The 15314-nt window shown below is 32.8% G+C and overlaps 1 protein-coding gene across 1 annotated transcript; it reads right to left on the bottom strand.

Moving 5' to 3' along the window:
• Window positions 1–590: 590 nt before the first annotated feature.
• Window positions 591–7531, bottom strand: LOC127105490 (cysteine-rich receptor-like protein kinase 24). Its single transcript, XM_051042681.1, has 4 exons — window positions 7312–7531; window positions 6958–7227; window positions 6744–6852; window positions 591–1059 (listed from the first exon to the last, which is right to left on the bottom strand). Exons 1-4 carry the CDS (start codon window positions 7519–7521, stop codon window positions 686–688), a joined length of 963 nt encoding a protein of 320 aa, XP_050898638.1. The 5' UTR covers window positions 7522–7531; the 3' UTR covers window positions 591–685.
• Window positions 7532–15314: the final 7783 nt, after the last annotated feature.

Here is a 15314-nt window from a genome sequence, read left to right as displayed (position 1 = left end):
CTACAGTACATGAGGCAGCGTAGGAATACGGGGGCCCCGAGTCCGGTATACTCAACAATGTATAGTATTATTATTAGGAGCACTATTATCATTTATATTTTGTTTTGATTTCATTATGTATTTCAGATTTATTAATTTGATAAGTGTATAGTTTAATTTATATAAAAATGAATATGATAGCATAGATATAATGCATCATAAATTTCATTTATGTATCTCTAAAACAAAGTCAAAAATTAATGTTTCGTGTGAATATGAAAATGTATCTCCAGATTCTGTCTGATGTGAATACGAAGATGCATCTCTATATAAACTTATATCAAACTAAAGGTGTTTCAGCGAGGAATGTATGAGTTGTATATATGGTAGGTCCGGAGATGCATCTCCAGACTAATGTTTGGAAAATATACGAGGTGAGACTTAGTAGAGTGTATATAGGATAGGTTTGGAGATGCATTGCCGGATTCGTAAGAGTTTTGCTTATATTAAATAAATATATATGACATATATATTTACAAAATATTATAAATGTATTAACAGTTCAAAATTTTAACTTTAATGATAAAAAAAAAGCTACAATATGCTCTAGCTCCCCATACTAATTTCTTTCCATTTTAATACTAATAATAAGGAAGGAAAAGTTATTTTACATTCAAATATTTGGCTTATGAGATATCAATTTGCATCATGATGAAATGAACTTCTTTTCCCTTTTAGTTGATCTAGCATCAAACAAATGTTGAAACACTGAAAGATTTTCTAGATTTTGCAACACATAACTCATTGAAGGACGATTTGCTGGAAAAAATTCTATGCATTGCAAAGCAAGTAGAGTTATTGCAACACCATCTTCAGCATAATAAAGCCAATCTTCTTGCAGATGTTTGTGTACAAGAGAACAATTTGGCTTGTACTCTTTCTTGGCCCAAATATGTAATAGATTATCCATGTTTAAGCTTGTATCTTCTATCTTTTCAATGTTTGAAATTCTTTTGGTTACTAGTTCAAGCAAAATGATGCCAAATGAATACACTTCACAGCTTTTATTCCATTCACCACCTGCCATTAAGAGGAAAAGATTATTCTTATGCATTATAAATATGTATATTTGTTTGAAAATGTGTACTATGTATTTGAATCAATCCTAGCTTTATAGTTTAAGCTACACATTATTGATTTTATGTGTGAATAATTATTTTTGAACAATTAGAATTTGGTAGAATATATCAAAAATCAATATCTCTTGATGTTACTATAGTTGGTGATCTTGGCTGTTAGTTTGGTCGGACAATTGAGATTTCGAGTTTTGAAATCTATATTAACGATGGAAGTTGAACCATTTGTTGGTGCAAAGGTAGAATGAAAGATGAATATTCTATTCAGAGAATGACGGCTACAAACATGATAAAAGTTACAATGATTGTCACCCTATTTATAAGCTAAAACTAGGGTTACTAGAATATAATAAAATACTAAAATACCCTCTAACAAACTTAGGGGCTAAGAAAATAATACAATTTAAATATGAATTAAATCTAATAAAATCTAATACCATCCCTTAATTCATATTCCATCAAAACTTGTAACACCAATTCCATCCCTTAATATGAGAAATTGGTCAGTCTTGATAGCTTTCGTCAGAACATCTGCCAACTGCTTCTGAGTGCTACAGTGTACAACTTCTAACACTCCCCTCTGAACTTGATGTCTCAGAAAATGATACTTGGTCTCAATGTGCTTGCTTCTCCCATGCAACACTGGGTTTCTGGCAAGATTGATTGCAGACTTGTTGTCAATCATCAGCTTCAGAGGTTTGTTTACTTTAATCTTCAGATCCTGCAATAGATTCAGAATCCACACAGCTTGGCATGCAGTAACAGCACCTGCAATATATTCAGCTTCACAAGTTGACAACGCCACAACAGGTTGCTTCTTGGAACACCAAGAAATGGGACCTCCCAGAAATTTGAATAAGTACCCAGACGTACTTCTTCTGTCAACTCTGTCTCCACACCAATCAGAATCTGAATAACTCAGAAGTTCTGACTCATCCTTTCTTCCAGAAGGAAATAATACTCCATACTTCAGAGTTCCCTTGATATACCTCAGAATCCTGACAGCAGCTTGGTAATGGGACCACTTAGGTTTACTCATGAACCTACTAACCATCCCAACTGAATAGCAAATATCAGGTCTGGTATTGCACAAATACCTCAGAGAACCAACCAACTGTTTGAAGGTTGTAGCGTCCACATCCTTTCCATCAGAGTCAGAATCCAGTTTCTGATTTGTATCAGATGGTGTGACAGCAATCTTACAATTCTTCAATTCAAATCTCTTCAGAAGTTCTAATTCATACTTGAGCTGATGCAAAATAATACCTTTCTCAGAGTATCTGAATTCCATCCCTAGAAAGTATGTCATTTTGCCTAGATCAGTCATTTCGAATTCATTCATCAGAACTTTCTTGAACTTAGCTATCTCCTGTTCAGAACTTCCAGTCAGCAGTATATCATCAACATATAAGCATACCAGAGTCATATTTCCTTCAGAAGTATGCTGAACATAGACACCGTACTCCATCTCACATTTCTGAAAGCCTTGCTTCTTGAAAAATGAATCAATCTTCTTATTCCAAGCTCTGGGCGCTTGTTTCAATCCATATAGAGCTTTGTATAATCTGTACACCATCCCTTCCTGATTCTTTTTCACAAATCCAGGAGGTTGTGACACGTAAACTTCTTCTTCTAATGGACCGTTCAGAAATGCAGATTTTACATCTAAATGCATCAGAGGCCAATTCCTGTTAGCAGCTATTGCAATCACCATTCTGATTGTTTCATGTCTTGCTACAGGTGCAAACACTTCAGAGTAATCTAGCCCAGGTTTCTGTAGAAATCCTCTGGCTACCAACCTTGCTTTATGTTTGCCAATTGAACCATCTGGCTTTAACTTCTGCTTGAAAACCCATCTGACGCTGATGGTTTTCTTGTCTGTTGGAAGTTCTGTCAGCTTCCATGTCTTGTTTCTCTCTATAGCATCAAGTTCTTCTTTCATGGCCTTCAGCCAGAGCTTCTGCTTAAGAGCCTCTTCTGTACTTATGGGTTCAGAGTCTACTAACATGGCACACTGAATAACTTCTCCTTCAGAGTCTACTTCAGTGTCTTGCAGCATGTCAAATTCTGCATATCTTCTGGGGATGTTTCTGATTCTTTGTGGTCTCTGAACTTGTTCAGAGTCTTGAGCTTCAGAGTTTCTAGCTTCAGATGGTTGACTTCCTCCAGAGCTTTGACCATCTTCAGGGTCTGGCATATTTCCAGAGTCTGAATTGCCACCAAAGTCTGGATTACCATCAGAGTCTGGGTCATCAGAGTCTGGATCATCAGAGTCACCTTCATCTTCTGAGTCTTCTCCAGAGTCAGAATCACTATCAGAGTCAGAATCAACGACAGAGTTTACTCCAACTTCAGAAATTCTTAACTCTGACCTTTCTTCAGAAGTTCTAACATCAGAATCAGATTGAGACTTATCCCAATTCCAAGATTCTGATTCCTTCACAATCACATCTCTGCTGAATTCAATTTTGTTGGTTTCTGGACAATAGAGCTTGTATGCACCTGTACTGTGGTACCCTATCAGAATCATCACTTTGCTTCTATCATCCAGCTTCTGTCTTCTGGCTTCTGGAACATGTTTATAGCAAACAGAACCAAACACCTTCAGATGACTAACACTTTGCTTATCTCTAGTCCACTTCTGTATTGGAACTATTTCCTTCAACTTCTTCGTAGGACATCGGTTGAGTACATATGTTGCAGTGGCAACAGCTTCTCCCCAGAGCTTCTGAGGAAGCTTCTTCTCCTTTAGCATGCTTCTCACCATATCAAGCAAAGTGCGGTTTCTTCTTTCAGCAAGACCATTGTGTGAGGGGTATAAGGAGCAGTAACCTCATGCTCAATTCCATTCTCCTCACAGAACTTCTGGAACTCTTTGGAGTTATACTCACCTCCACCGTCAGTTCTAAGAATCTTCAACTTCTGACCACTCTGATTCTCAGCCTTCATTCTGAACTTCTTGAATTCATCAAACACCTCGTGTTTAAACTTAATAAGGGATACCCATGTCATTCTTGTGAATTCATCAACAAATAACACAAAGTATTTATTCCCTCCAATCGATGCTACTGGAAATGGACCACACACATCAGAATGTACAACTCCCAAGGCATGTTTCGCTCTTGGAGCAGTTTCTGACGCAAATGGCAATCGTGGTTGTTTTCCTTCCATGCAAACTTTGCATGACTTTTCAGGCTTCTTAATTGCAGGAATTCCATGTACCAACTTCTTTGAATTCAGATGTTTTAAGCTTCTGAAATTCAAATGACCAAATCTTCTGTGCCACAGCTCACTCTCCTTCTCAGCACTTGTTGCACTAAGACATTCTGAGTCTGCAGTTCTGACATTCACCTTGAATGTTCTATTCCTTCCCTGTTCTGACTCCATAATCAACTTCTGATTGCAGTCATACAGCTTCAGAAGATTGTCCTTCATGGTAACTGAAAAACCTTTCTCAATTAATTGTCCCACACTCATCAGATTGCTTCTGATGCCAGGTACATACCACACGTTCTGAATCAATGCTGTTTTCCCATTGTTCAGAGTCACTCTGACATTTCCCATACCTTCTGCATTAAGATATTTGTCATCAGCACATCTGATCTTTGTCCTCTTTTCAGAGTCAAAGTCAACTAGCCATTTCTTGTTTCCAGTAAGATGATTTGAACAGCCAGTGTCCATATACCACCAGTCTATCAGATCCATATCACCAGATTCAGAGGCCATCAATAGCACAAATTCGTCATCAGAACTTCTGGCTATATTTGCTTCTTCTGATTTTCTCTCCTTGTTTGACCAACAGTCTCTAGCAAAGTGACCAAACTTCTTACAGCAGTAACATTGGATTTTCTTCTTGTCATACTTCTCTTTTCCCTTCTGAACATTCTTTTGTCTATCAGAGGTTGAGCTTTCTGACTTCTGACCACCATCAGATCTTCTCCTGGCTTCTGACTGCTTCTGATACCTCCTATCAGAAGTTGCTTTCAGAGCCTGCTGCTCTACTTCCCTTTCAGAAGTTCTCTCAGTCAAACGCAACTCTTGCGCTTCTAGACTGCTCTGCAGCTCTTCAATTCTCATGGTGCTCAGATCTTTGGAATGTTCTATTGCTACCACAATGTAATCAAATTGAGAGGTAAGGGATCTCAATACCTTCTCCATGATTGTTTCTTCAGAAAGAGTTTCTCCACACGCTTTCATCTCATTAGTGATCAGAATCACTCTGGAGATGTATTCAGAAACTTTCTCATTATTCTTCATGTTGAGGTTCTCATATTGCTTTCTCAAGGACTGAAGCTTCACCTTCTTCACTGATGCGTCACCACCATAACATCTAACCAGTGTGTCCCACGCAGCCTTTGCTGTCGTTGAATCTGCAATCTTCTCAAACACATTTACATCAACACATTGATGAATGAAGAACAATGCTTTCTGATCCTTCTTCCTTACTTCCTTCTGCGCGTTTTTCTGTTCATCCGTCGCATCTGCTGCTACCGGAACATAACCATCAATGACAAGATCTAGAACATCTTGAGCACCGAACAGTACACGCATTTGGATCATCCAACGATTCCAGTTTTTACCGTCAAATACTGGAAGTTTGGTGTTCATGTTGCCGTTTCCGTTCATCTTTCTACCTTGCACAGTACACTCAGATTTCTCACACAGTGTTTCCCAACCCACAGAATTAAAATTCTGATCAGATTTTGTTCAAGATTCAACACGAATCTAAGAATCAAAATCAAACACACAAGACCTCACGTTCACTCGTGTTTCCCGTGTTTCCCAATGAATCCGAACCGGAGCTCTAGATACCAATTGTTGGTGCAAAGGTAGAATGAAAGATGAATATTCTATTCAGAGAATGACGGCTACAAACATGATAAAAGTTACAATGATTGTCACCCTATTTATAAGCTAAAACTAGGGTTACTAGAATATAATAAAATACTAAAATACCCTCTAACAAACTTAGGGGCTAAGAAAATAATACAATTTAAATATGAATTAAATCTAATAAAATCTAATACCATTGTGCCAAAATCTAAACTCATTTTGACGGTGTTAGTTTCGGCCTTTTCAACACCATCATATATATGAAGCAAACAGTCTTAAGTCTCTGATCGGCCACATCATGTCATTTACATCGAAAGTGTGAGTCACCCGTTACGTTATACTAAAACACAATTCAAATTATGAGCGACCAGGTTTATATCTGGAAGTGCATGTTTTTTCCAAGAAGAATGGGGGATATGTATACTCGATTAAAGAGTTCGAAAAAATAGCATCACTTATTTATTGATCATTATCCCGTAAAAGACCTCTAACTTTGCATATCACAAGTAGAATCTATATTATTTTATTCGCTATAAGAACAAGAGTCGTCTCATATCTATTCAACGTGAATACGAATCGAATACAACGATAACAAAATATTGGTACTATTGGAAATCCAAATCTATTAATCTATTGTGAAGATTATTTAATTCAAGACATTTTTTATTTAATCAGCATAAATGCAGAGTTAGCTTTATGATTTAATTAAACATTTCCCTTAAACACAAGTTTTAAAATATTGTAGTTGCATAACAAATTGAAATAAAATATGTCCAATGTATTAAAAAGAATTACCTCTTAGAGAAAAATAAGGATCAATGTAGCTAGTTGACATTGTTAATTGTTCCTTTAGCATTTTCATTTCACTAAGCAACAATAAATCAAATAACTTTGGCTTATAATCCTGCATAAAGAAATGAGTGTTCATGTTGAATTCCAGAACAAAGCAAGTGCTAATGGAAATAAAAACATTAATGTAAAAAAAATAGTATTATTGTAAAGTGCTAACCTTATCAAGAAGTATATGAGATGCATTAATATTCAACACCATGTTTTGTTTCTCTTGATCATGTATGAATTTCAAGAACTTAGCAATCTCATAAATTACATTTATTCTCTGAACCCAATTCATACCTTTCTTGATTACATTATCCAAAGTATCAAGTGGATTAATATCATAAACAATCCCTTTGATATCTCTTTCACAAGTGTAACCAATCAAAGTAGCAAAGTTAGGACAATCTTTCAAATTTGGATTTGTGTAAAACTTTATTTCCTCCTAGTAAACAAAATCAAATTAGGGTTGAAAAAAAAGAAGAAGAAAAAGAAAGTCTAAGAGGGAAATTTAGAGAGAAGAACTTACTTTGAGAATCAAATTTTCATCATTATATTTGGAACTTATGTGCTTCAATTTTTCATCATCCAATATCTTCACTAAGACATGTTGACCTTGGAAGTTTCCTCTAAACAATCCTCCAAACTTTGTCAAACCTATGAGATTGATTTGGTTGAAATTGTTTGTACATTCTTTCAAGTTTTGAGATGAAAGAAGAAGAAGATTTGTTGGATTCATATTGTACAAATTGTGTAACTAATAGACAGTTGAGGCAATATTTATATATTTTTATTTTATTATATTTGTTATTTTAAGATCAGTATGTTTTAACTTTAATTTTTTTTTATATTTCCAAATATAATTATTATAAGATAAATTAAATGTTAAAAGTTATTTTATTCATTTTTTTTAAATTAAAAAATTAATTTTGATAATCAGTAACATAAATATACATTAATGGAAATTAAAACAAAGTCAAGAATATATAAATTTTCAAAAAGTTATATTTTAAAAATAGTTTTTATAAAAAGTAATTCAAAATTTCTTTAAATTTATGTAATTTTTTTAATTTTTAAATCTAAAAAAATTATATAAAAGGATAAAAAATTTAAAATAATATTTTTAAAAACCTATTTAAATTAATTTTTTATTTCAAACTTTTTTCAAAAAAAAAATTTTTTTGTTAAACAAAAATATGTAATATTAAAAAAAACAGACCATTAATTAAATTAATTGAACCAATTAAATTCAAATTTAAAAATTTTGTCTAATAAATTTTTTATTTGATGTTATAAATATTGTTTGATGGTCAACCTCTCCATGAACCATTCTAAATTGTCAGTATCAGCCTTTATGACATGTGGTGGGACAAATTCATTGTTAATTTGCCTTTGACTTTTTAAGTTAAACAGATAATTTAGTTTAACTTTTTTTTATTACTAAGCTTTCACATTTTTCATAACAAAATAAAAACCTACCATTCTTTTATGTGGTTTGTCATTTTCTTTACACAATTTGTACATGCTAATCGATGCATATAAAGTTGAATTTTTGAAAAATTGAAAAGGTAAATATGGTAATTCAGGAAATAATGGTTTAGCCATAATTAAATTGTTATTATTTTGATTTAGTAATTATAAATTGTAGTTGAATAAGTTATTATAATAAATTTAGTAGGTAATCATTAAAAATATTGAATTTAATAGTTTACAATAATTATTTAATATTTTGTTAAATGATTCTAATTTTACTTGATGTATAATAACATTCTCTAAAATTTAAGTAAGTAGTATATGTTCTAAGTTTGCATATATTTACAAATATTGAACTTTAAAAGAATATTTTTTATAATTAATCGATAATATAATATAATAATAATAGTTGATTTAATTTTTACTTTTTATTCATATGATCTTGATAAAATTCAATGTATATAATAAATTATTAATCAGAATAATTTGATCATTTTTCATATATAAAATTTAAAACTAAGATAACTTTAACTTTAAATTAACATAGAATAAACATATTCAAGTGTATGCATGCATTTTTGTAAATTATTTTATAAAGATAAAAATGACCTCAAATGGAAAAAGGATAAATTAACAATTATATCCTTTTGAAACAAAAAACTTTTTTTCAAAAATAAACTTATGCATTATCAATTATGGATCCGTTCATATATTCAATAAATATCTTTAACTATTTTAGAAATTATGCTTTGAGTGATTCATTTTATTATTATCCACTTGATTACGTGACTCCACCTATGAAATAGATGTCATGCTATCTAAATTTCTACTTAAAAGATGTGCATGTAAAATATAATTCAAATTTAATAAATTTTAGTTAAGTTATTCGTTATATAATAATAAATTATGTAAATTTAACAAGTGATGTAGAGATAATATCAATGAGTTTCAATTTCATTTCCGTTATTTTTCTTCTATCACTACCAAAAAAAAGTTAATTTACTAATCACAGTTGACTTGCCACGGTTTAATGGTCGTAGTTAAAATATTTAGTTTGTCACGGTTAAATTAATATTAAATCATAATCATAATTCTTTTGTTTCTATGTTATTTTCAATTTTAATGTTTTGTATCTAGTTTATGTGTTGTTTTCGATCTCTAATTTCTCTTCTTTTAGTTTTAATTACAACATTATCCTAATTGTTCTTCATTTCGGTGTCATTTCTGATTCTTCCGTTATTCCACTAAACATCATTCTCTCTTGCATTGTTACTGATTATGTATTGTTTTTTATTCATGCGGGATGTTCTCTTCGCCACATCTATCAAGTTAAAAGGTATTTTTGAAAATCAAATCTTTAGGTGGATATTGATTTTTTATCTCCATTATAAGATGTTTATGTTGATGGAGTAATTTATTGATGTTTTATTCAGTAGCGGAGTCAGATAAAAAAAATTGAGATGACCGTTAACGTAAAATAAAGATTATAAATAAAATGCAAATAGTATTTTAAATGAAACATTAAAGTTAAAATAAATACAAAGTCAATTACTAAAAATTTAAATTACATTACTTAAAACTACCTTAAAATAATGCTTTACGCGTTCCGAGTGACTTGAAATCGTCAATAATTGACTCCGAACTAATTCTTGCACTAATCTCCCTTTCAATATATACTGTCATGTTATCTCCAAGAAACCTATCATCCATCTTGTTTCTCAACTTAGTCTTAATAATTTTCATTGCTGAAAAAGATCTCTCAGTTGTGGCCGTAGAAACGGGAAGAGTCATGATAAGACGAAGTAGTCTATCAATCAAGAAGTAAGTTTCAGTCTGTCCTGATGCAACCAAACATGAACATAGTTCTTGAATAGTTGATAAATTATTCAAGTTTGATGCTTGACGAGCAACAAATAGAAAATGTTGGAGTTGAAATTGCAAATTATTCTTCTCTTGATCACTAAAATCCATAGGATAATATTTTTCAACTAAAGAACAAATAGTATCAATGCTAAAAGCTTTATATCCATCCTTAGGAGATAAAGAACAAGAAAGAGTTAACAAATTCATTACCTGCTCACTGAATCTGCTATTCAACTCTTGTAACTGTTTGTCAATGGTAGTGAAAAAGATTTCAACTTTAAAGTAATGTTGAATTGTGACTTGATTCTCTTAAAGACGGGAGCGTCCAAATCTTGTTGTTGAATGAACATCATTAAGATCAGGAATCTCAATACCATGCTTTTCACAAAAAGATACCACTTTAGTAAACAATATATCCCAACCATTTTCTCTCAAACCTTGAATAAGATGTTTTGTTGAACGAACCAAGTTCATGACATTAACTACATTTTGATTTTTTTTGTAAGGCTTGACAAAGCATATCTGTTATTCCCATGATTTCTTTCATCAAGTGCAAAATAAATATAAAATCAAATGCCTTCAAGTAATTGTAACAACTATCAGCATCCCCACGTGTAGCATAACTCCCTCTATCTTTTGCAATTTTTTTAAAACTAAACAAGTTGCTTCATACATGTTTATCAAGCTAGAAATTGAATCGTAATGTGATCCCCAACGAGTATCTCCAGCTCGTTTCAATGCACCAACTTGATTTGCACCTTTACCAGTTACAATCTCATCAATCTCTAACAAATAAGCAATTTCTTCTAATTGGGCAGCTTGTAACTCATCATGACGCTTTGTAGAAAAACAAACAACATTCACAACAAAGATCAACTTCTCAAAAAATTTATGAACAGATTTGACTTCTCTTGATGATGTAACTAATGCAAGTTGCAATCGATGAGCAGAACAATGAACATAGTATGCATAAGGACAATCCTTCATAAAGAGGGCTTGTAAACCATTCCATTCTCCTCTCATATTGCTAGAACCGTCATACCCTTGGCCACGAATGTTAGAAACATCAAGGTTATGTCGAGAAAGTATATCACATATTGCTTCCTTAAGAGTTAAAGATGTGGTGTCTTTAACATGTGTCACATCAAAAAATCTCTCTTGTATTAAACGAACTTTATCAACAAATCTTAATACAAGAGCCATTTGTTCCTTTTTTGACTCATCACGAGCTTCATCAACAATGATACAAAATTAGGAATCACCAATTTCCTCACGAATACTCTTTTTCACCCTACTAGAAAGAATTTGCAAGAGCTCTTTTTGAATTTGATGTGAAGTATATTTGCAATTTTGTGGAGCATTTTCCAACACAACTTTTGCAACTTCATCATTGTAGGATGCTAAAAGTTTCAATAACTCAAGAAAGTTACCTTGATTTCTTGATTTGCTACTTTCGTCGTGACCCCTAAAAGCACAAGCTTGTAGTGTTAACCAACGAACAATGTCAATTAAACTCTTGAGTCGCAACCGATTATTCATTCTTTGACTTGAACTTTGCACTTGAATAACATTTCTAATATGACCATCTTGATTCAACAAGTCTTGACAAGCTTTCATTGCATTGTTGTGTGGTGAGTAAGGATCCTTCCCTATGTGTTTAAGAAAGGAACAATGTTTTCCATTCCTAACTTTCTTCCAATTTCTAAAATCCATAGAAATAAAGACAAGTGATCCGGGACGTCCACTTAGTTTTTTGCTAAAAAGGTAACATGGTAAGCAATATGCGGCATCTTCAGATGGTGAATATTCTAACCATGATGGAAATATGCTAAACCAAATATGTTGAAACCTTCTCGGATGATCCTCGTTATCGGACAAAGGATAGTTTTCTAAATGAATTTGATATGAACTCCATTTTAGATAAGCTCTTCATATTGCATCCACTTGATTTGGTGGATATTGCCAAATCGGAGGACGCTTTCCAGGATCGCGTTCCAAAGACTTTTCAAAACCATGATGCTCTTCAATTGTTGGATTCTCAAGAACTGTTTCAGATTCGGATGTCGGGATTATAATTTCTTCATCTCTCTCTTCTCTTTCAATTTCACATGCTTTCCTTTTGAAAAAAGAATCAATTTTCCTATTATTCATCTTTACTCTTCCTATAATATCATATCAGATCCAAAAATCAATTTAGAATAAAAATTAAAAGAGAAAAAAATTAATAAACTTAATTAATCAACTTTAGCCCGTTTTCGAATACCGGTAACTTCACTATTAGAAATTAGCAGCAACAATGATTAAATAAACCTTATTACAGTGTATAACTATATTTGTAAATTACAGTGTTATGAATTGGGTTAATAAACCTCATATAAATTATTTTAACACATCAAGAAAGAAGAACCCTAAAAATCTCAAAAACACAAATCAAGCAATCACTTTAATTTGTTACTTTTTATAAAAGAAGAATGAATAAAGTTTTTTACCTGTTAGATGCCGATCACTTTAATCCGTTCTGATTCCGGTGCCGGTAGCAAACCCATATAAGAAAGAAAGGAAAGGTAAGAGCTTTTTACCTTATCTGTATTTTAACCTAACTTTGAATGAAAAAGAAAAAATAAAAATTAATTTTAATTTAAAATAAGGATGTTTTAGTAATTTAATATATATGAATTAAAAAAAAATTGAGGGGTAGCCGTGGCCTTCCCACGTCCCCCTCAGTTCCGCCACTGATTTTATTGACGATGTAAATGATGCAAGTAGTTTTTTTAAATGAACTAGTAAATAAGAGAATAATACATTGCTCTAGTGTTTTGATCTATTTTTTATATATATTTTTGGTGTTAAATCAAAGACTTAGGTTTCATTTAATACAAAACTCCAATTATGATAGATAAGATTTGGATTGATAAGGCAATAAAATGAAGAGTTTAAAGATGGGGTAATCCAACTTTTGAACTTTTCCTTTTTTGGATGCAGCAATCAATGGACATATATTGTGTCCTTGTATTAAAATATTGTGATGCTTCCCAATTATACCAAGGTTTCAAAGGTTATACATGTCTTACCACTTACCAACTTTTAAAAAAAACTCTTCCAAAACAAGTTTCTTCGGTGTTGATTGAGTTATGTACGTAACTACTCTAGATGTCAAGAATATAAAGAAACTACCACAAATAATTTCTAAGACCCTTTGCCATATGGAGATGATATTTCCTCTTTCATTTTCACTATTATTGAAAAGTATATTATATTTTTATTAAGTTGATATTAAAATTTTATGGGTCAAACTTAACTAAACAAATTATAATAAAATTATATGTGTTTAAAAGCAAAAGTTGGAAATGATTCATGTGATGGATTGGAATAAAGAGTTATTCACCAAACTAAAATATTCGAGAGTTGTATTAGATACAATTGGAAGGAGTTCCTACCTAAATAACCTAGTTTTGTGTAATCCGCCTACGCGGACTTAAAACAAAGTGAAATGTGGATCTCGACCCACTAGAAAATCTTCCAACGGGATTTTCCGAATCAAATGATGAGGGTCATTTGTTTTGAGTAAAATAGTGGGAGCATATTTAATTAAAGGTCTAATTAAATATGTTATAGATACTTATATTTTCATTATTTTCATGTAGATTACCATGACAACAAACACCTCTAACAACATTTTGCGATCAATCCTTGACAAGGAAAAATTGTCTAGGACAAATTTTCTGGATTGGCACCGAAATATGAGGATTGTCCTCAAACATGATAGAAAGTTGTATGTCTTGGAGAAACCTGTTCCTGAAGAGGAACCTCCTAGTTCTGCATCTAAGGCAGAAAGAGATGCTTATAAGAAGCATGTCGATGATGCCAATGAAACTGCTTGTCTCATGCTAGCTACCATGAACTCAGAGTTGCAAAAGCAACATGAGAACATGGCAGCGTTCAATATGATCGAACACCTGAAGATGCTCTATCAAGAGCAAGCAAGGCATGAAAGGTTTGAAATTTCAAAAGCCCTTTTTCAAGGCAAGTTAGCTGAGGGAGCCCCTGTAGGTCCCCATGTGCTCAAGATGATTGGGTATGTGGAAAACCTTGAGAGGTTGGGTTTTCCCCTCAGAAAGGAACTTGCGACTGATTTGATCTTGCAATCATTGTCAGATAGATTCAGTCAATTTGTCCTAAATTTCAATATGAATGATATGGACAAATCTCTTCCTGAACTGTAAGCCATGTTAAGAACTGCTGAGCAGAATCTGAAGTCAAAAGGGAAATCCATTTTGATGATCGGAAATGGAAAGAGACAGAACAAAAGACCCACCAAGTAGGGCGATAAAGGGAAAGGCAAGGAAGTTGTCAAACTCAGGCCCACTGTTGCTGCTTTGAAGCCTAGTAGAGGCATAACAAAGGCAGACACCTGCTTCCATTGCGGTAAGACCAGACACTGGAAGAGAAACTGCCCAAAGTACCTGGAAGATATAAAGAATGGAGTAGAGACTTCAACTTCAGGTATTTTTGTTATTGAAATTAATTTATCTACTTCTGCATCATGGATATTAGATACTGGATGCAGTCTCACATTTGTACAAATGTGCAGGGGCTAAAAAGGAGTAGAGATTTGGCAAAAGGTGAAGTTGACCTACGAGTTGGCAATGGAGCAAAGGTTGTTGCTTTAGCTGTAGGAACTTATGTATTGACTTTACCTAGTGGTTTAATAATTCAGTTAGAGAACTATTATTATGTACCTGCAATTAGCAGGAATATTATTTCCGTTTCTTGTTTGGACAAGTTTGGTTTTTCATTTATAATAAAAAACAATTGTTGCTCAATTTATTTGAATGATATATTCTATGCTACTGCACAAATGAACAATGGACTATATGTCCTTGATCTTGAAATGCCTATTTATAACATTAATATTAAAAGGATGAAACCTAATGAGTTAAATCCATCTTACCTTTGGCATTGTCGATTAGGCCACATAAATGAGAAACACATTTCCAAACTCCATAAAGATGGACTCTTGGACTCTTTTGATTATGAATCATATGAGACATGCAGATCTTGTTTAATTGGAAAGATGACAAAGTCTCCATTCACAGGAAAAGGTGAAAGAGCTAATGATCTTTTGGCCCTCATACATACTGACGTATGTGGACCACTGAATATACCAGCCAGGGGAGGTTTTCAGTACTTCATCAC

Source organism: Lathyrus oleraceus, chromosome 7, assembly GCF_024323335.1.
Source record: "Lathyrus oleraceus cultivar Zhongwan6 chromosome 7, CAAS_Psat_ZW6_1.0, whole genome shotgun sequence".
In the NCBI taxonomy this organism is placed as follows: Eukaryota; Viridiplantae; Streptophyta; class Magnoliopsida; order Fabales; family Fabaceae; genus Lathyrus; species Lathyrus oleraceus.
The sequence above is the reverse complement of the archived record's forward strand: the minus strand, read 5'-3'. Positions and strand labels throughout refer to the sequence as shown.

What these genes read in the sequence shown, in the direction of transcription:
- LOC127105490 (XM_051042681.1), bottom strand. Translation starts at nt 7,521, where the DNA reads ATGAATCCAACAAATCTTCTTCTTCTTTCATCTCAAAACTTGAAAGAA. An exon ending in CTCATATACTTCTTGATAAG is followed by an intron (nt 6,853 to 6,957) that starts GTTAGCACTTTA and finishes TTCTTTATGCAG; the next exon opens with GATTATAAGCCAAAGTTATT. An exon ending in TCCTTATTTTTCTCTAAGAG is followed by an intron (nt 1,060 to 6,743) that starts GTAATTCTTTTT and finishes TCTTAATGGCAG; the next exon opens with GTGGTGAATGGAATAAAAGC.